This window comes from Passer domesticus, chromosome 11 (assembly GCF_036417665.1).
Source record: "Passer domesticus isolate bPasDom1 chromosome 11, bPasDom1.hap1, whole genome shotgun sequence".
NCBI lineage: Eukaryota > Metazoa > Chordata > Aves > Passeriformes > Passeridae > Passer > Passer domesticus.
Window position 1 is genome coordinate 4618244 of NC_087484.1, and position 20080 is coordinate 4638323.

Consider the following 20080-nt stretch of genomic DNA (forward strand, 5'->3'; position numbering starts at 1 on the left):
TATATTAGCAGCATTCTGATCAGATACCTGGGGCTTTGCAAATGAAAAAGAAGAGGAAGAACTGTTCCCAAGTGTGAGAGTTAACTTGTTAATGCATTTTATCTTTCTTCCTGGAAGCAGGAGTAAACCAACATTTGTAGTAGGTGTGAGTTAACTGTATATGTGTCATTATTTGGAACAAAGTGAAGCCTCAAAAAAACACATTAAATGTGTGAGATGAGGTGTTTCAGCTGTGAGGAAGCTGGCAAGACACAAAAGAAGATGCTACTCCATAAGTATATTCAAAAAAATCCCTGCTTTGGTAAGAAATAAAATTTTCTCTTTTATTTTGATCTGTGCACATCTGCAGGTACTTCAGACTTCATGGGTAACTGAATATTCCAGACAACAGATCATAAATAAGTGTAGCATCTAGACCCAAGATAGTCACTATAATAAAACTATTTTCTGCACATCTGTAACAACCTTATAAGAAAAATAACGCCTTGATTAGAGTAATGTCTCTCGTATTTAATCTCTAAAGTGTGATGGAGGCTCAGTTTAGTGCAGCAGGATCACACTGGCCAGTTTTTCAAGGGCACATTTTTAGGTTCCAGCTTCCCTTCGCTGCTGTTGGTGCAGCAGAGACTGAGCTTGGCTCCCTTCTCTAGCTCTGCCCGTGTGTCTGGGGCTGTCACAGCAGCAGCTTGGGCACTGTGTGCTCAGTGAGCATCATTTGAAGGCCATAAACTCTGTTAAAACTCTGGGAAAGTGGCTCTAATGCTGCACAGGGAAGATAAACACATGTAGGGCTGTAAGAATATTGGTTTGCTGCTCTGAACTCTGTTCTCTTCTGGTTTTAGCTTTAAGTTCACTTTTATTTATTATTGTTGGTAACTGACAAGGTCTTGTAGCTGCCTCATCATCTACTTCTTCCTGACTGTGTAATTTCAAGAGGCCGTTGGGTGCTCTCCCTGATTCCTCCCACATCTTCCATTCAAATGTTGTTAATTCCCATTTAAGCTGTGCTCAGTATTGCCCTCCCTGCTTGTTCCTTGCCCCCCAGATGTGGCTGCACACAGGAATCTTCAGTCAGGCACTTGGCTGCTCTGTCTTCCATTCCTGTTGGATGTGCCCAGATGCTTCTTGCAAAAAAATCAATTTTTCTTGTTGTGGAGGAGCTTCTGTAGGCTGAAATACTTCAACTCTTAATAATTCCAGATGTCTGACAAGTGATTGTCTGTTGTGAATATGGGTTACAAACTCAAATTCAGCAGCAGAAGACAGATAATCTAGTAGAAACTAAAAATCAATTTTTGGCAGCAAGTACCCTTTGTCTAGCCTGCAGATGTGCTAGATAATTCAGGGGAGAAAACCAAACTCTTCCAATCTGACTCTGTTATCATTTCTCTTCCTGCAGTAAATATGTAGATAATGTGATGTAGCATTAATAATATTAAAAGAACTGTTGGTTTGTGAAGTTCTTGTCATTTAGTTTCTAATTAGGCAGTTGCCTTTGTGTGCTGGTGTGAAGCCTCAGGTCACCAGGTTGGACTGTGTGTTAATGATGCTGTGTTAATGATTCCTCTCCAGCCAAAATCCTGACATCTGACCACTTACTTTGAGAGGCAATAACAGAATCATTCAAGGCTCACTCAGCCTTTGTGCCTTCCCCCAAGATTTCCATCTTACTTAGTGCTGTACAGTAGAATTTCTGTCAAATTAACTTCTTGCAAGAACCAACAGGTTACCAAAATATAAACAAAACCCAAGAGTTTGAAAGGGAGCCTGCTGTTCAAAATGTGCTGGGAATTAATGAGCAGAGGTAGAGCAAGTACATTCATATTCTTGTGCTTGACTGGAAGTGACTGAAGTGGAGGAAACAAAATAGCTGTGAGATGCAAAATACTTCCAAGAAGATCTTCACTGGGAATGAAAGGGTATTGATGAAAAACTAACAGCAGTGGTGTCTCCCTAACAATTGCTGTAGGACACGATGTTCTCTCTCCTCTGCTGCGTGCAGGTAAATGAATAATCTGTGGCTGATGTGAGAATGTCTGGGAAGGGAGAATTGGGATGACTCTGTGAGATGAAGGACAAGTAACCTCTGGGGAGTGCCTCCATCTCTGGAGAAAGTTGCTTTCTTTTTGGTCTCTGCTGTTAATTTAATGGATAGGAGAGGCAACACCGCAGCCTGGAAATTAGAATAATCAGGTTTAATTCCGGATGGTGCAAACTTTGAAAAAAAAAATACAGCTGTAACTGAGAATTCCAATAACCACAGAGGCTGAATGTTTTCAAAGGCATGGTGCCAGTTGAGGTATGGAGCCTTTTGTATTTTGAATTCAACTGAGATTTGAAAACATCTTGGTTTGAAGAAGGTGAGAGGGAGATAGAGCACAGGGAAGGTTTCCGTACACAGATTAAGTCAACTTTTCAATGCATAAGAGATTAAGTCCTTGCAAACAAGCTCAGAACTGACTTGTTCTTGAGGCAATGTATGGAATGAGGCATGGATGAAGTACAGTGAACAATAACAGGCTTGCTAAGAAAGCAAAGGTACATAGAGCTTGTGTTCAAATGTGCTTTTTTGTGCAAAGTAGATTTAGATTTTAAAGATGAAATTGCAATCATATGAACATGTTACCTTAGTTTAAGATAGTTTTTAACGTATGCTGCCTCACAGTAGCAATGTGCAGTTACACTGATTGACTCAACTCTGAGTTCATTGTGGTCCTCCAGCAGAAAGCCCAGGAGAGTAAAAAAAGACTGCTCCATACCTATATCAGTTATTTTTTTTAAATAACAGAAGTAATCCTGGAGGATTATGAAATGCCTACTTTACACATGAGGAAAATACTACCTTATTAAAAAACCACAGGTATTTTGGAGTTAGCTTTTCATCTTCATTACATGACTTACATCACGATCTGCATCTTCAAACACAATTACAAAGCATTAGTGTCACAATAAAGCCCAACAAAAGCTGAATTTAACTGGCTTGGCCATCAGCCTTTCTTCTTTCAAAATTGGAAGCTCTCTTTCTTCAGAGGTGGTCGAATCTCAGAAGTTTTAAATGAGCTTCCATTGCAGTCCTGTGGTGCAAGCTTCTCTGTAACAGTTCTTGCTTTCCTGACAGATGTTTTTAGAGACAGAGAAGTAGAAATGAGTGGAGATGGGAACTGGATGGGAGTACTGGTATTAAATTAACTGGGAGTATTAGTTCAGTTCCCAAATGACAGAAGGAGCTCAAATGTTTTTCCAGATCAGTTCCTCAGTGTTAGGAAGTGTTAGTGACCTTAGTCATATCCAAAAGGTGAAGATGCCATTTGAGTAATTGCTAGTGGCCATATGAATGACTGTAAATGTGTAAATGTACCTTAGGCCCAGCCTGGGGTGAGGTTGTGCTTTTCTGTTAGCTGGGAAGATAGATTTATTGTTCACCTAAGTCCACAAATGATTGCAAAGAGGTCATTAGTCTAAAACAGGCATTGGCTGTTTTTTGCTCTCTGTTGCCCTTGCACCAGCGTCAGAGCCAAATCTCCACACTCCTGTGAGTAGTGCAGTGGTTTCTGAGCCAGCTGCCTGATTGAGCTGCAGGAAGTGCAGAGGGAGAGTGTCTTGTCTCTTGAGTCTTAATGCTGTCCTGAGTATGTGTTCTTTGCTCATCACTCAGTGGATCTCAAGAAATTTTATTCCTTGAGCACGGGTTTGTGTCAGACTTGAAACGTGCTGTAGCTGCTTACGTGAGCCTCAGAAATGTGGGATAGCAGGGAGTTCTTAAACTGGGTGAGCATAAGGTTAGGAAAACAGTTCTTTGGAAATTGGCTCTAAACTCTCCTCTTAAAAACTTGTGGGCACAGATCTTTAGTTTCCTATCAAGGTGTGAGTCTCACTAAAACTCAGTAGTAAGTCACATTAGTCCTCAGAGTACATTTCCAGCAATTTGAATTACCTGAATATTTCCTTTTATTACAGATAATTCTTGATCTCTGTTTGTACTTACATGGATTGCAAGCATAAAGTAATACAAATTGATTTCTGTCCCTGAGAGCTAATGACAGACCCAGTTTCTTTGAAATGCTCAAATTGGTTGTACTCTGTATCTCCTGCAAAGCCTAAGGATAAAGCTAGCACCTAAACAGGGAGGTCAAAGGAAAATTTCTCTTGGCTTCCTGCTGATTTAAAACCTTCTGAAATGGTTAAGATACTTGAATTAGGGTACTAAATAATAAAATAATAGTATATGATCCTACGCAGCAAATTTTCTGTTCTCCAAGGCCAGGACTATTGCGTGCAAGATGTTCCCTGGTTGAGGCTGAGTGGCTGGATGCACAGTCTGGGTGCTTCCTCTCATCCCCACTGTGCTCAGCTCCTGGAGGTCAGGGGCTTAGCTACTGCTGGCTGACATACAACTATTAGTGAAAAACATTTATCTGAGCAGAGCAATAGAAAGTAGAAGTCAGGTTCTCTTTAGCAGCTGTATACTTTTTTTTTAAAAGGACATTGATTTTGTTCAGTATTACATTGTTGGACAAGTTTGTGTGTGCTCTTGTTTAGTCTTGTCAATGGAGGTGTTTTGGAAGGTGACACAGATGAGTGCAAGACATGGCCTTTGTGTCTTAATGTGCAAATGAAGTCCAAATCCATTAAGGAGTCAACATATTAATTGTGTTTTCATCATGCTTGTAAACCAGTGGCACACGTGGTTTACATGCAGGACACAAGCTGAATCCATTTTGATTCCATGGTGGTGGGGAACCCACTGACAGATATTCTTCCTGTTAATTCATGCAATCTTTTTGCAAGGTAAAATAGTTTCAAAAGGGACAATGAACTTCTGCTCTCCCTGACCTTCTCATCATCATCAGTGTATTGTTCATGGGACATTTTTATAAGTGTGTTTAACAGCCCTGCAGGGCACGTGGTGCCAGTTTTCACAAGGTGGATACTCCAAGCTGGTAAGTGCAATAACCAAAAATGTCAGTGCCACTCCAGTGTAACTACATACTCTCATTTTTATTGTTTCAGGTTTATCCCAATTTATAGGGGACCAAGTCACACGTACAAGATACAGAGGCTGACAGAATCCACCTGTTACTCGTTCAGAATACAGGCAGTCAATGATGCTGGGGAGGGACCTTTCTCAGAAATCTGTACCTTCTGCACAACTAAGTCACTCCCACCTGCAATCAAAGGTATGTAGTACGGTTTTTTACACGTAAGTAACTTGTAAATATTTATGTGATTGCTAAGTATGAGGAGAGGTTGTAAAGGTTACCATAAATATATAATAACACTTGTGAAGATCCAGTTTGTGCTGACTGTAGGCTTCTCTTGAGTTGTGCAGTTACTTAAGTGGTGAGAAGCTAAATTACGACCCAAAAAAGTCACACAAGCAATATAAAGGTTATGTCAGCCACTGTTGTAATAAAAAACTGTTCAAATACTGTTGCTATCAATAATGTTTACCAGGGGATTGCTCTGGATTACCACAGCATTTATACAAGAGATCTAACAGCTGTATGTGTGTATGTACCTACCAACTTAAGCTTTAGTAAAGTTTAATTTTTTTTGTTGTGTATTTGATGTCCAGTGTAGGCCTTCAGAGTTTATTTTTCCTTTAATGTATAAAATTAATTATGATATATTACATATAGAGCATTAGACTTAGAACTCAGCATGTGTTCCACTAGGAGAAATAAATGGCCTAATTAAATGAAGTTTTGTAATAAAATGTCTTTTACCGTGTGTAAATTTTGTCCTAAGTAATTATGCTTCTGAGGGAGGAGGAGGAGGAAAGAAGGAAATGAAGGAGCAAAAGTAAAACCCACAGTGAAAGATGTTTCGTTATAAAACTTCATGTAATTAGGCCTTTTGTTCTAGGCCTAATTAGTCCTTCTTTGGCCTGTTACAAGGGCAGTGGGGTTGCTCTATGGGTTGTCAGATCAGCTGAGCTGATATCAAATGCACCTTTTCTCCTGGGTGCTGAAGTCTTCCCTGTCAAGCCCTATGATTTTCTGAGAGAAATGACAGCTATCAGTTTGTCAGAGAGGTTTTGTTTGCTTCTCTGTATTTAAAATCCAGCTTTGGTGATTTTGACACCTTTAGTAAGCAAATATTTAGAGGGGAGAACACTGCTGGGGGTGCCTTTCCCTGCTAAGTCAGTCATCCCCAGGGAGAAAACACTCTCCAGCAAAAAATACCTGTGTGTTTGAGAGTAAGGATACTTAGCCAGGGGTGATTTATCCTGATGCACACCTTTACACTGGTGTGAGATGTGCTGCCCAGCCAAGGGAAGGGAGCACCTGTGGCATGACCCAGGATGCCACTGTAGTCACACTTGCATTTTGTTGGCTAAAAATCCATTTTATTCAGTTCACCTCACCTAGGTGTTTGTTTTGAACTCCCATTCTGCCTGTTGAGTCCCTGTTAAATGTGACTCATCCCCTGGGCTGAGTATCAAGCTGAGAATCAATGGTGCAAATACCAGGTCGTGTGTGGGCTGGGACCTCGGGTACCTGACAGAGCACTGGCTGTGACAGAGAAAAGGGCATGACAAAACTGTGCTGGTGAGCACTGCTGAAGGGAGGTGATGCCATGGGGAGTACTGGTCTGATGCCAAATGATAGTGTTGATTCCCTCCTGTGGTCCGAGGAATACAAAGGAATTTATGTGATAGACTTAATTTGGCTTTTTATCTAGCAGAAGAAAGTGTGTGTTCTCCTATAAGGTCTCCTAATTACTCTCTTAGTGATGCCAACCCTAGAATAGCTTTGTTGTTAATGGCAGTGTTTTGTAAGTGTCAGACAAAAATCTACATGTACTGAAGTGAGGGATGGAAAGAGAAGGAAAAATAATTGAGATTGTTGTCAGCTAAGATAAAGGCGTTTATTATCAGTCTCTCAACACTAGCAGATGTGCAGAGAGAAGTAAATGGATATTGATTACATTTGGGCCTTCATGATTCAAGTGTTCCTCTTGGGAAGTAACAGATCAGTCTAAAATTTGTGTAATGTATGCAGCAGCATTTGTTTCTTTGGTAGACCCTCCTGTTGTCTGTTTTTGTGGGGTTGGGGATCTGGATTTCCTTTAACAAGCTCATGTCCTTGCACGTGCACATGCTAACCACCTGATACAAGTGTTCAGCACTCTTGTTTCTCCCAGTTTTATTCTCTTTTTTTTGGTATTGTACTTGCTGGCTCTGCCTGATCAAGAGGTTGGTGAACCCTGGATGCTGTTGCAGTTTTTTTCATGCCTTCCAGTGGCAGATGCTTTGTTGCACATAAAAATGTGCTGCCCCTGTCTGTGCTCTGCTAGACTGACCTGTGAGCTTGCCATGGGTCAAGGCACAGCATCCCTTGGCTTTCAGCTGGTGAGAGAGCCTCTGCCAAGGACAGCAGCCTTGAAACAGCTGACAAATTGAATTTCTCAGGAGTTCTAGTGAGAGCACTAGTCTTAAGTCTGGCTAGAAATAGCAGCTCTGATCAAGTGGGTGTCAGCCTCAGAGTTATATTCAAGTCCAAGTCTTAAAAATTATGCTTGTCCTTTTCCTTCCCAGGCTGGACTTCATCTCTAATGTAAAAGATTCTTTAGCTTCTCTTCTCACATTCCTTCTCCTATTTTTCCTGAATGAAATGTTTGATATTATTGCTCTCTTTCAATGGCATGTAGCATGGGAAGGATGTGCAGGCATCTCCACTGGCACAGGTGTTTTCTCAGAACTTCACAAAATTGCTGCTTTTATGAATGCCTGTGTCATTTGTGCATTGGCTTCTGCTTTGAAAAGGTCAGTGCACAGCCCTGCAGTTAAGTTTAGAAAGTTTTCTCTGAACCACTCCTCCTTTGTAGCAGCTTGAAGAGCTGACAGGTAAGAGGTGCTGTAGCCTTTTTTAAATGTTCTGGTATTTTTACAGTGCTCATAAAATAATATTTCAGTGCAGTCTTTATATTAAACATTAACACATTTCCTTTTATTGTAGCCCCTCGAGTGACACAGCTGGGAGGAAACTCCTGTGAAGTTACCTGGGAAATGGTCCCACCCATGAAGGGAGATCCTGTTGGTTATGTTCTGCAGGTACTGGTTGGAAGAGAATCAGAATACAAGCAGGTAGGGAAATGGTCTGGATTTAATATTGTTAAATTGATGGCATAATGGAAATGGTTTTGAAAATCCACTGTGCTGCTTCTTTGTACTGTATTGAATTACACCCTATGGTGATGTGTCAGGTGCACTTTGGTAAAGGCTGAGTCAAAATTAAGAGCTGTAATGGGCTGTTTTCTCCCCTAAGGGAGTATATAGAACATCATTATTTTATTGGAGTGATCTGTGTTCTTTCTGTGGTTAATCACTATTTTTAGCTGTACTAACCTTTAAAAAGTTACAATTCTGTCCACCCATGCTTGCTTCTGAGCTGGCTGCTCTTAACCATTATCTGGAGGTGAGATGAAGTCAGAAGATGAATCTTTCTAAGCCAGTTCCAAGGCTGTCCATCAGAGTTTTCAGTCAAGTACACGTTAAGTGGTTTGTTCATCTGTCTCATTCCTGTCTGAGGTTTTGATGCACGTGTAACTGCTGTGTATCCTTTCTGTCACTGTGGAAATAAAGCAGTGAAGTACAGCTGATCCTTCTTTCCTTTGTCTGTCTGGATTAGACATCACAAGTGGATACTTCCCCAGAGCCCCTGAAACAGAACAACTCATTCACAGTTAGATCTTTTATTTCATCTATCACACCTCTAGCTGTGTGATTTGCAGTGCACTTCATTTGTGTGCTCTCTTTTTCCTGTGCTTCTTTTCGTTGTCATGCGGATTCCAAATAAATCCAAATTAGGGAAATGAGATATACTATGCTAATTAGACTCTTATGTTGTGCTAATTAAACTCTTAAAAATACGTATAAGTTAGTGCTTTCCTTGCAACTGTGTCTCTGTCCCTCTTCAGGCTGTTTTTGAGTGCTGCTGTGAACTAATGAATTATCAAAAACAACACAAAAAATTCAGGACAGTTCATGGGGGCAATAAAGATTCAGAAACCTAACGATTGTTTTTGTCAGGAAACATTTCTGGTGCTGGTGTAGGTAATGAAACCCCTGTGTACTGTGTTGGCCTCATAATGTCAGTGGCATGTGGATAAGTGGAGCCATTTTGCTGTTGCCTGATGTACAGAGTGTATTTGGTGTGTCACCTCCAGGTACAGCTTCAGTGAACGTAGCCCCAGTGTTTAAAATGTTCTGAGTCTTTGGGGAGAACTGGGCACAGCTTCATGTTCCTGGCACATAAGTGATGGCTTCATCTGCACAGTCCAGAACTTGTGGTGTGAAAAAAACAGCAGTGAAGGAAGTGATAAATACTTTCAGAGTCTTCTTATGTTGGAGGTCTTCGTTTCTGATGAGGCACAAGGCTGATGAGGGGTTTTTGTGTGAGTTGTAACTCCCTGGAGGAGGTTCCTGGCTGGGATGCTCCAGGTGACACTGGGAGTCTTCTGGTTGATAACCAGCCATGGGAAAGAGAGAGACTTCCACTGTTCACCTTCACAGAAATCACCTTTGCCCATCAAGGTGTTTTTCCTCCATCAGGACTGTGGGTGGTGTCTCAGCACTGGGCCACGTCCCTGTCCATGAGCTGCAGTGGCTGCGTGCTCTGAGCTCCTGTAATGTGCACAGAAGATAAAATACAGAAACACCCTTCAGTGATTTTTCTGGCTAATGCATTTCACCTCTGCTTTGACGTGCCTGTGATCACCTGTTACTATTTAACTGCAAAGTACTGGCACCAATATGTTCATTAATGTTAGTGATATGTTAATTACCTTTGAAGTGCAAGTCCTAAATTTATTTTTAAATATGTCTTGTTCCCTGCAAGTGACAAATATATTTTGCATATGTATCTAAAGGGGTATATTATACTAGAAACATTTTGCAAATAGTTTTGAAAGGTGGCACAAGTGAAATACACTCTAGATTTTCAGGCTATTCATAGAATGCAACATCAACCACTGATTTGCTTTTGGGTAAAGCTGTCCTTTCTCTCTAGACTGTCACACCTGAGCTGTCTCCCTGCCCTGCACCCCAGTGTTTGCAGCCCTCCACAGCCCAAAAGCTGCTGATTTTCCACCATTTGATCTAGCAGAGGTGGTATGAAAGTACTCAAAAGCTCTTTTTTCCAGACTGGGACTATAGCCATCCCTGTCCTCCTCTGGGAGAATATTTTGTAAATATTTCTCTGCTGAGAATTGCCTGAAGAACTAGATTTGCTGGAGCTAAACAGATAACATTTTAGCTCCCTGGAGAGTGTATTTTAAAAATGCCAGCTACTTCTTTCCTTGTTTCTCACACAGTGTGTTCCTTTTTGTGTATTTGTGTGCTTTATCTGCACAGATAATTTTTAAAAAGCAATTCTTTTTAGGAAATCACATGTTCCTTATTTATCAATCAGGATGTAAGCCACAGGAGATTCCATGAATCAGTAGCCTGGATTTGTTTTTCTGTTTCTTGCGCTTCTATCCAGCATAGCTCACTCAGTCAGAATTTATCTCCAAAGTGTATTAAATTGTCTGTGTTTGCATAGCTTTAATGTGGATTTAGGGGAGTGGGCTGGGCTGGGCAGCACTTGCAGGAGCTGCTGTTTGGGATAACAGCTGGAATGACCAGCAGCCTACGGTTTGGTTTCCCATTGAGCAGCTCTGGGGATCAAATCACCCAGGAACCAAATTCTTTTAAGAGCTGACCATGGGAAGTGAGAACTGAACTTTTTAAAGCTTCTTTATCCTTAAATTGTTTGCCACTGAAGCAAAATGTTCTACCTTTGAAATTTCCAAGAATTTGGAGGCAGCAGTGTTTCATCAGCTTCTGCCACGTCTCTTCTGAGAAAAAAAAAAAAGCAACTGTCTCCAAGTGCTTTCCAAAAGAAGAAACAGTATGGGTAGGATATACTGACTGTGTGAAAATACCAGTTCTCAGGTCTGCACTGAGAGGTGGGTGACTGGGAGAGCCCAGTTGGCCTCACCAAGCTCTCACTTTAATTATTGGGTTTTTTATTTGTATTATATTGTGTAGACACACAGAGAATATCTGAAGCGCTTTAGTGAACTGATAATTTCTGTAAAGCTTAGTTAGCCAAAAATTTGGTTTCCTTCTCTAGTTTCAATAAGTCAAAGGCACTTGTGCTGGTTTGTGCCAGAATATGACAGAATTACACAGGGCCTGTTGGTATTTAGCTTTGCAACCCAAACCATTCTCTGATTCTATCTTTTTATCAGTATACAAAATAGGCTTTTGTTAACTGTTAAAGACATTGGCCATTGCATCACGGTCAACAACAGGTGAGGTTACCTTGCACTTTCCAGTGTGTTTCTTATAGGGCGATTATGGCTGTCATTGTTATTGTTTGGAAAGGAAGGAGATGGGGTTGGAATTATTTAAGGCGATCAGTGAAATTGAGAAATCCTTGACTGCAGGAATTCTTTGTCTCTCTAGCTCCATCAGTAGGATCAAATACCATAAGAGTCTTCAGCAGTTTATTACTTGTGATGATATTTCCATTGAGAGAGCCAGGCAAAAAGCTCATCTCATTTTATTGTATTCTGAAGTGTCCAAACCAAAAAGCTGTTTTTAGGAACTGAAAGTGATAAATTGGATAGACACTTCACTTTGGCTTGTTGGCCACCAAAGCATAATGTGCTACATATAAAATAATATTGCTGCTTCATAGAGTTATATTTGATTTCACATTTCTTTGGCAGATTTAAAGACCTTACTCATGGTTGTCAAGGATTTTTTCTGTTGTATATGTGAAGTCCACTCACAGAGTGCAGCAGTGTTCACAACCAAATGTGTTTGTGTGGGGCATCCTGCCACAGCTCTGAGGTGCTGCTGCAGCCCCTGGCAGCGGGTGCAGAGGCTGCTCTCAGGAGTGGGTGACAATTTAGTAATTGTTTGTCTGTTACTGATAGGTAGGTCCACTGGGGTAAATACTCATCAAACCACTGAAAGCAGGACAATTTCCATAACTGTCTTAGTGCTGCTGCAGGAAGTGCTTTGTCTTTATCATTGGTGAATATTAGTTCACCCAATCTATCTACTTTCAACAGTTTTTCAAACTTCCCTTACAGATACACTCTGCTCTCACTTGGCTGTCTGGCTTTTTTCTGAGAAGTGCTGTTGAATAGCTGGCTTGAGTGAACTTGGCCATCAGTACTTGTTAGGCTGTAATGAAGATACAGGACTTTGATTTAGTCAAGGCTGGCCTCCAGTTGCACTGCTATTCGCCACCCTGACAGAACAAAACAAGTAAAAATCCCAGATTTTTGGGTTTTGGTTTTTTTTACTGGACAGGATTTTTTCCCGTGCAAAGACAGGTTCTATATATGGAATCACTAGTATCTTTTAAATGTAATTTATGAAGTTTAGATTGTGAATTTCTTTAATTAAATGTAATTATTTGGATTTTATTGGGATTTTTTTTTTGGTTCAGAAGTGGTCATATTGGTTGCAAAGGTTTGTTTGTGGCAAAGGCGTGTAGAGCTTTTCTGGCTGTATGTTTTGAAATTAAATTATTAATTACAGCAGCACCAGAAAGCAAATCTTGCTGACAGCTATTTTGTGAGGGCTTGGAGTTGCCCTGACTCAGAATCTAAAGAAATGGGAGTTAGGTGGAGAAATTCTGACACAGTCCTGTGGGACAGGAGTTGCCCACACCAGGTGGGTATTAGAAATTGCTATTGGAGAGCAGAGTAGCAGAGGTGTTCTTGGTATGGGGGCTGCTGTACAAACAGATGTTTCAACCCTCACATCACTTCTGTGGGCTGCCACAGCACTTTCAGTTTTGTTTTCCCTGCAATTACTGTAACCCAGTGACTCACTCCACATTGGCATTGGGAAGACAAACAAAGACAAGAGGAAAGGCAGCCGTGCATGGCTGTGGCCAGTCACAGGGGGTTGTGGGATGAATTTCTTGTATTCCTGTCACTTGACCTGGAGGGAACTTCCTGCAAATGCTAAGCAATACTTGAGCAAGGCAATGTTTATTTAAATGTTGTTTCTCGATCTGTGCCTCAGGTCCAAGAAACATGAGCCAGTTAGAGGACTTAGTCTGGAAACCCAGACTTGCCGTCATTCAAACTGCATTTGGAAAAGCTGTGAAAGATGAAAAGAAAAGAAGACAAATGAAAGAAACACCTTAATCTTTTTGTCACAGACCTTCTCAAAAAATCAGCAACTGACTGTTTAATCAAGGGATGAGTCTCAAGGGCCAGCAGGGCAGGAAGGCTGGGAAGCTGAGCTCTTTAAGTGGTCTTTAGCTGAGCAGGTTTCTTCTCTTTCCTCCTCGTTTCTTACTCCAGAGTAACACACAGGAAATCCTCTATGAGCTTGGGACTAGTTTCCCACTTGCTCCCCTTTTCTAAGATGAGTTCTTGCCTCTGGCAGGGTAGAGATGCTCTCAGCCTTCTGCTCCCACAGCCAAGAGAAGGGAAACGGTAAATAAGCAGAGGAAGGAGTATCTGAAGTTCTTTTCAGGATGGTTTTTTCCCAGCAGACACAACTTTCTTCATTTCATAAAATACCAGTCTCAACAACCCTCCATTATATAAATTATTTGTTTTCAGAGTTTGTGAATATTTCCAGTGGGTTTTTTTTTTTTCCATTTAAGTCACAAAACTGTCTCAGATACTCAGTTTTTTCTCTCCTTTCTGTGACTTGTGCTCTGAGTCATGTGGTACCTACATTTGATTAACATAAATAGGTGATGGGTTTGGATTAGTAAACAACCAAATATAATGCAATCAAGAGGAAATTTTTCACACCTTAATAATATTTTATTATTTCCGCAGTTCTGAAAGTGCAATTTCTGGCAAGATTGCTGTTTCTTGAGAGAAGTATGAGGGGAAAATACATTAAAATTACTTTTGTAAGCGATTTTGCAACTACACATTGAATGACTTCCAGTAACCTTATCTGCAGGTTTTCTTCCTTTTGGGGCCAGACAGGGTGATTATGTCCTAGACATGTTTTAGGCGTACAGTCACACTTTCAGAGTGCAGAAATACGTTTGTAGCATTTGTCATGCCCACAGAAGATGAGTGTGTGCTATCATTGCTGCACTGAGTGATGTGTTTGTTGTCTGTCCCTGTGTGCACTGTGTTGAGACTTGTTGAGAAGTCCTCCACCTGCCCCTGTTTTTCAAAAATCTGTGTTGACCCAGTGAGTTCCATCCTTTGAGAAGTGTTTCCTTAGAGACTTGATGCCTGGAGAGGCTACCTAGAACAGAGGCTGGACAGAGTTAGAGAATTAAATAGGTATTTATAAAAGCCTTCAGCAGATACACCTTGGGCAGTGCAAAAGCCCCATGGAGGCTACACCCAAAGTGGACAATGGTCACGAGTTTCTCAGACAGATGTAAGTTTGGTCTATTTGCCTATCACAGGTTAATTGTCCAATTACACCTTCAGGTAACGAAGTCACATTCCCCCAGTTCACTCCCCCAAAATTCATTTTTGTTTATACTTTTTGGGGCCTGAGGCTGCAATGACAACCTTGGCACTCAGGCCTGGAGGGATTGTTTTATTTGTCAAAACTGTGGAGAGGCTTTACTAACATTCTGTATGAACTTCAGAGTTGTTCACTAATGCAGGAATAGATTCACTAGTACAGGATCTGAAAAACTTAAAAGCTTATGTAAACATGAATATAAACGTAAGGCCTCAGACTGAACTTCCACAGCGAACCCCTCGCGAGCCCTCACGCCGCCGCGAAGGCGGGCCTAGCTTGTGTCTGACCGCGCTGCCTGCTTTGTTTTTCAAGGTGTACAAGGGAGAAGAAACCACATTCCACATCTCAGGCCTTCAGGTGAACACAGACTATCGGTTCCGCGTGTGCGCCTGCCGCCGGTGCCTGGATCCCTGGCAGGAGCTCAGCGGCCCCTTCAGCCCCTCGGTGGCCTTCGCGCTGCAGCGCAGCGCCCTGGTGCTGGCGGGCGAGCCGGGCGGCGCCGACGACGCCAAGGCCAAGGCCATGGTGCCCACGGACGAACAGTTTGCGGCCCTCATCGTGCTCGGCTTCGCCAGCCTCTCCATCATCTTCGCCTGTATATTACAGTACTTCTTTATGAAGTAGGCAATTCATCCGGAGTTTAAAGTACAGATTTAACTAATGCTACGCATTATAATCCACACATTTATTCAGATATTCCTCCTTTTTCTTTTTTTTTTCCTTCCTTTTTTTTTTTTGTTTTGAAGTCCTTCGTTCTACCATGCGTTTTATATACTGCTCTTGTTTTTACAGTTAAAGATAAATCAGTGTTTTGATGCACCTTTTTGAAATTCAGAACTAGGAAGTGGTCAAACTGGAGAAACAAGCAAACCAGATACCAAAAGCAAGATTTTTTTTGTTTTTCCTTCACGACTTCAAAATTGTCAACAATTTGCCTTTTCAATGTTGGTTTGGCTTTTTTCACTGAAGTTCATGCAGTCTCTTATTTTATCTTACTATTTAGGAAATTTTAATAATGAGTCACTTTTTTTGTCTCTTTCCTTCTAAACATTAGTCACAAGTATGTATAGTGGTAAGACTAGAATACAGTGTTAGTCAAGTACCAGTTTTTCCTTGAACAGTATTAGCAATGTTGCCTACAAATTATTCACTACATTTGCCCCAGTTTTTCAAGATAAAACCTGAGTTGTTATTTTAACTGTTTAGTGCATTTAAATTGGAACAACATCCTGCAGTTGAAAAACCTTTTTAGTTGCCTGTTATTTTTACAGTTACAAACACTATAAACTGCCTGTATAAGAAATCAAATAACCAAACTACGTATAAGTTATGAAGCATTATAGATCTTTTTTTTTACCATTTTGATTCCTAGCAGTAATTTTAAGTAAGAGGGCATTGTGCAATAGTTAGTTATTCCCATGTTCAGCTATTTAAAAGCTGCTTTAACTTGTCTGTTTGTCACTGTATATAACTATTCCTAATCTAATACTAGATATTATTCTATTACGTTCAGCCTGATTTATATGATTCAAGCTGGTGACAGCTTACTGCCTCTACTGAATTAGGTGAGATTTACACTCAATGGAAGCAAACTTTACTGTCAGTTGATCTTTTTTTTTATTATTAATATTGTTGTTATTTTTTGGAGGGGTATCTATTGTATGGAACTTTTTGGAGGTATCAGAAATCACATCTGTTTGTTTTAAATGCCTTAGAAAGGTGTCTATGCTGTTCTTACCATGGGGCTGATTGAAATAACTTGGTACCTGGCAAAACTGAGATGAGAGTCCTGCAGAGGAATGGTCCCTGCTCTGGTGGCAGTGTCCCCCTCCTGCCTGCCCCCTCCCAGACACATTTTAATCCATCGAGACACTAGATTTTTAACTCTTGAGTCATGGGGTTATTTATATTAAGACAACATTGTGTGAGTACCTCAGGGACATAAATGAGCTGGAGGTGCAAATAGATTCCAAAAGGGTGCAACAGACACAGTGTATTTCCCTGCCTCTTGTTTTTGTATATTTTTGCTACTTGATTTTGCTTTTGTCCTATCTTTTTTGTGCTCTGTCTCCATCGTCTAAGATTCAGTGTCCTGTACTAGCATAATATTCCCTTAACCAAAGTAATGGGGAAAAAAACAACATTATTTTTGTTTTTAGGTTTATTTATACTATATACTGCATACAGTACTTTAAATACCAATTACAGTGCAATCTTTTTATTTATTGTAAAAAAATAAAAAATAAAAAGTGTACTTATGTACTAATCTAATCCCCCCCTTCACCTTCCCCATAGCATGTTACATTTTGTCTGTTTTATACTGTTCTACTTTAGGTCAACTTTTTACCTGGCAGCATTCCTAGTATTATTAATCTTCTTGCATTTTCTTGTTGTTTTGAAGATGGAAGCATCTAGTACTTTAAATGCCAAAAAAACCCCATTATCAGTGATTCAGACGTTTACATGTATCCAAAAACAAAATCATCTCTGGAAAGAAAGTGCTAAGATCAATGAATTATTCTGTGTGCCTCTCTAGATGTAGCAAATATTAGAAATGTTCTGTATTTTGTTATTGACTATAATTAGTTTGATTTAGCCTTGCAAACTAATGGCATTGAGCTAAATATATATATTTTTTTGTTTTTTGCCAAAGTCATGGCTTGTCAAATTTATTTACATCTTATTTAAATTTATTTGTGATATGAAACTCTGTGACCTTGCATCTGTATTTTGTGAGCAAAAAGTATACAGCTGTTTTCATTGGAGGGGAGAAGAGTATTTTTTAAAATGATGAAAAAAACGCTAGTTTGGAAAAACCCAGAAATTTGAATAGATTGCCTTTTTTTATTTTTGGTATATTGTTTGAGCAGTGCTGCTATGAAATCCGAGCTTGACACCTTTTTTTTAAGAAAAAAAACAAAAACTGCTTTAATAAATAAAGGAACAAAACCCAATGTGCTCTAGATTAGCAATTTTGGAAGTTTGAAATACGAGTGCTACTACAAGCAGTGAGCAGACGTGGAGGGGAGAGCAGTCAGTCACACTTTTGAGTGCACCTCTGTCACTGCTGATCTGTTGGGTCCCTTGTAACCCCACCAGCCAGAGCCCCCAGTCCCATCTGAGCTTTTGGCAGATCCTGGCCCAGTGAATTTGGCATTTTCAGCCTGTATCTCCTGCCACAGTGATCTCATTGTCACCTGTGTGTCAGTGACAAAGGTCACCGATGTCACACCCTTCTGTTCTGAGGGATGTTGTCCCCGACCCACCACTGCTGGTGCCTTGGCCCTTCCCAAACCTCCTCGTGCCCCTGGGCCAGCAGTGGCAGGTGTTGGATCCAGCCCCAGGGCGCTCTGCTCTCACAGAAATCACCACCTCCAACAAAGGTAGAATGAAACACTAAGTATTTAATACCCTTAAGGAAGGAAAGAGATGTTTTTATATTGTTCTGCCTTTTTCTTTATGAACTTGAAGTGTTTTCTAATCCTGTTTGTTGGCTCCAGTAGCTCAGTATTCAGTGTCACGATTGAGAAGTGCCCTAATTGAATGTGTATGAACCTTATCCTTGCACAGTTCTTTAAATTGAAAAAGAAAAATAAAATGTTTTTACCTCACTATGGGAACATACATTCCAAGCTTTTCAACTTTAAAAAAAAATAATCAGAAGTTTTCTTGTATTGTAAATTTTAGACTATTTCATATGCATTATATTAAAACTGCCATATCAATTTTAATGTATAGATTTTGCAAATACTACACTATGTATGTAAGACTTAACTGTATCTGTAGTGTATATGTAATATATTTATGCCCAATAAATGTTTTAATTCTTTCTGTTTTAATTCTTTATTTTAATTGAACACAGCCCTCTGGGTCAGCGTGGCCCCTTCTGGCAGGTCAGTGCTGTTGTGCATCCTGGAGCAAGGGTGGGAGCCCTGAATTTACCTCAGGATATTTCTGGTCTGTAATTTGAGTGATTTTTGTGGTTTTTGAAGAGTAAGTTTATAATCTGAAAGTTAGATGTTCTAATGATTTCTTTTAAACAGCTTGCATGAAAAATTAAGGATTTATATTTATAGAAATATACCTAGGTTTGTTCTCTCTTAGTAATTAAACACTTGAAATACTAGAGTTTTTAACTTAATTATTGCAATGAATTAAATCCTCATCATGATGAAATAATCTAGTATGTATACGTATTTCTTGTCAAATGCATTCATGTTAATTTTTTAAGGCTTTTCTTCAAGTCACTGCATAAATACAACAATTGATTTGTTTGCTTTTTGAATTACTTCAGTTTACAACGTGAGTGGGGTTTTCTTAGGGGAATACGTTTTTCACTTGGTTGCTCAGCTTTTTTATTTAAGCAGTGCTTGCCAAGACAGTCTCTTTAAAATCTTTTAAATATGTCTGTAAAATAGTAATCAGCACTTTGACATCTGAGGAGATCTTTCATTTTCACTGGTCTGTGGTTGCCAGGGGTGTCTGCAGAGATGCTGGAGGGCAGTGAGAGCCCATGGGAGAGAAGCAGGAGTTAAACATTTGCAGTTGGAGTTCTGAATGTTACCTTGTGCTGTGATCACCCACAGGTTTTTGCAGAGGTGCTGGGTGCCTTCCCCACACCCAGGCTGTGCAGAGCTGGGTAAGTAGCACTGAATTTACCACGGATTTTATTTTGTGAGGAAGCACAGAGCAGGTTATACCTGGGCTTGGCTGACGCTGCATTTACCAGCACCTCTTTGCCTGCTGGGAAGAGAAGTACCAACTTTGAAAAGTTCTGGAAGAGAGCAGAGGTTGTGTTTTGGGTATTTGAGTGGCGGGGTGGTGCAGCAGTGGGCTGTGGCACGTGTCACAGTGTGAGCAGTGCCAGGTGTGCCCCAGCAGCGCGCGGTCCCCCGGCTGGCGCTGCCGTTTCTATGGCAGCGGCGATTCTCTGCTCTCAGTAATCACAGAGCTGCTCAAAAACCAGCGCCTGGAATTTGTTTTGCTCCTCACTTCAGTCGCTCCTGGCAGCTCAGAGCACGTTTGGTGTGGTGCAGGAGAGCTGAGCCCCGTTGGAAGGGGGGTTTCTCTGAGGAACCAGGGGGTCACAGCCACGTGTGGCACGAGCTGAGCCACGCGCTCCCCGGAGGAGTTGGGGACAAACAGGGTCTGGAGTGACATCAGGACATCAGTCCGTGTTGTTCACCTCCTGTGGAGCTTTTCCATAGGCTCACCTGTGTCTTTGAATTTTAGGAGATGCTCAAATCTAGTGTGCTATAAAAAAAAGCTGAAGGGGGGTGGGTCATAGTGCCAGTGCTGTGCCAGAGAACCAAGGCTCTCCTGCCTGTCCCTCCCATCCTGAAGATAGCTGAGGTATTTAAAATCCCCCTGAAAATTAAATACTTGGACTGAAAGCAGATGATTGTTAAAGCCCCTACCAATCCAAATCATTCTGTGATTCCATTCTATGAATTTATGGCCTGTGGACATGGAGTGATTCTTCTCCAGCATTAATGACATCTATATCAGTAGGATGGTCCTGTTAGACCTGTCTGGCAGTCAGAGACAAGAGGAAATTTGTGTGGTAATAGGAAGTATAAATTACATTTCCTCTGCAAATCCTTTTCTAGAATT

The 20080-nt window shown here is 40.7% G+C and overlaps 1 protein-coding gene across 1 annotated transcript in view; it reads left to right on the plus strand.

Moving 5' to 3' along the window:
* The window catches only part of FNDC3B (fibronectin type III domain containing 3B), a 183049-nt gene extending 164743 nt beyond the window's left edge, over positions 1–18306 (plus strand). Inside the window, exons 24-26 of the mRNA XM_064385242.1 lie at positions 5011–5177; positions 7962–8089; positions 14780–18306. Of these exons, the coding sequence (XP_064241312.1) occupies positions 5011–5177; positions 7962–8089; positions 14780–15091 (607 nt within the window). The 3' untranslated portion in view covers positions 15092–18306. The remainder of the gene's footprint in view (positions 1–5010; positions 5178–7961; positions 8090–14779) is intronic.
* Positions 18307–20080: the final 1774 nt, after the last annotated feature.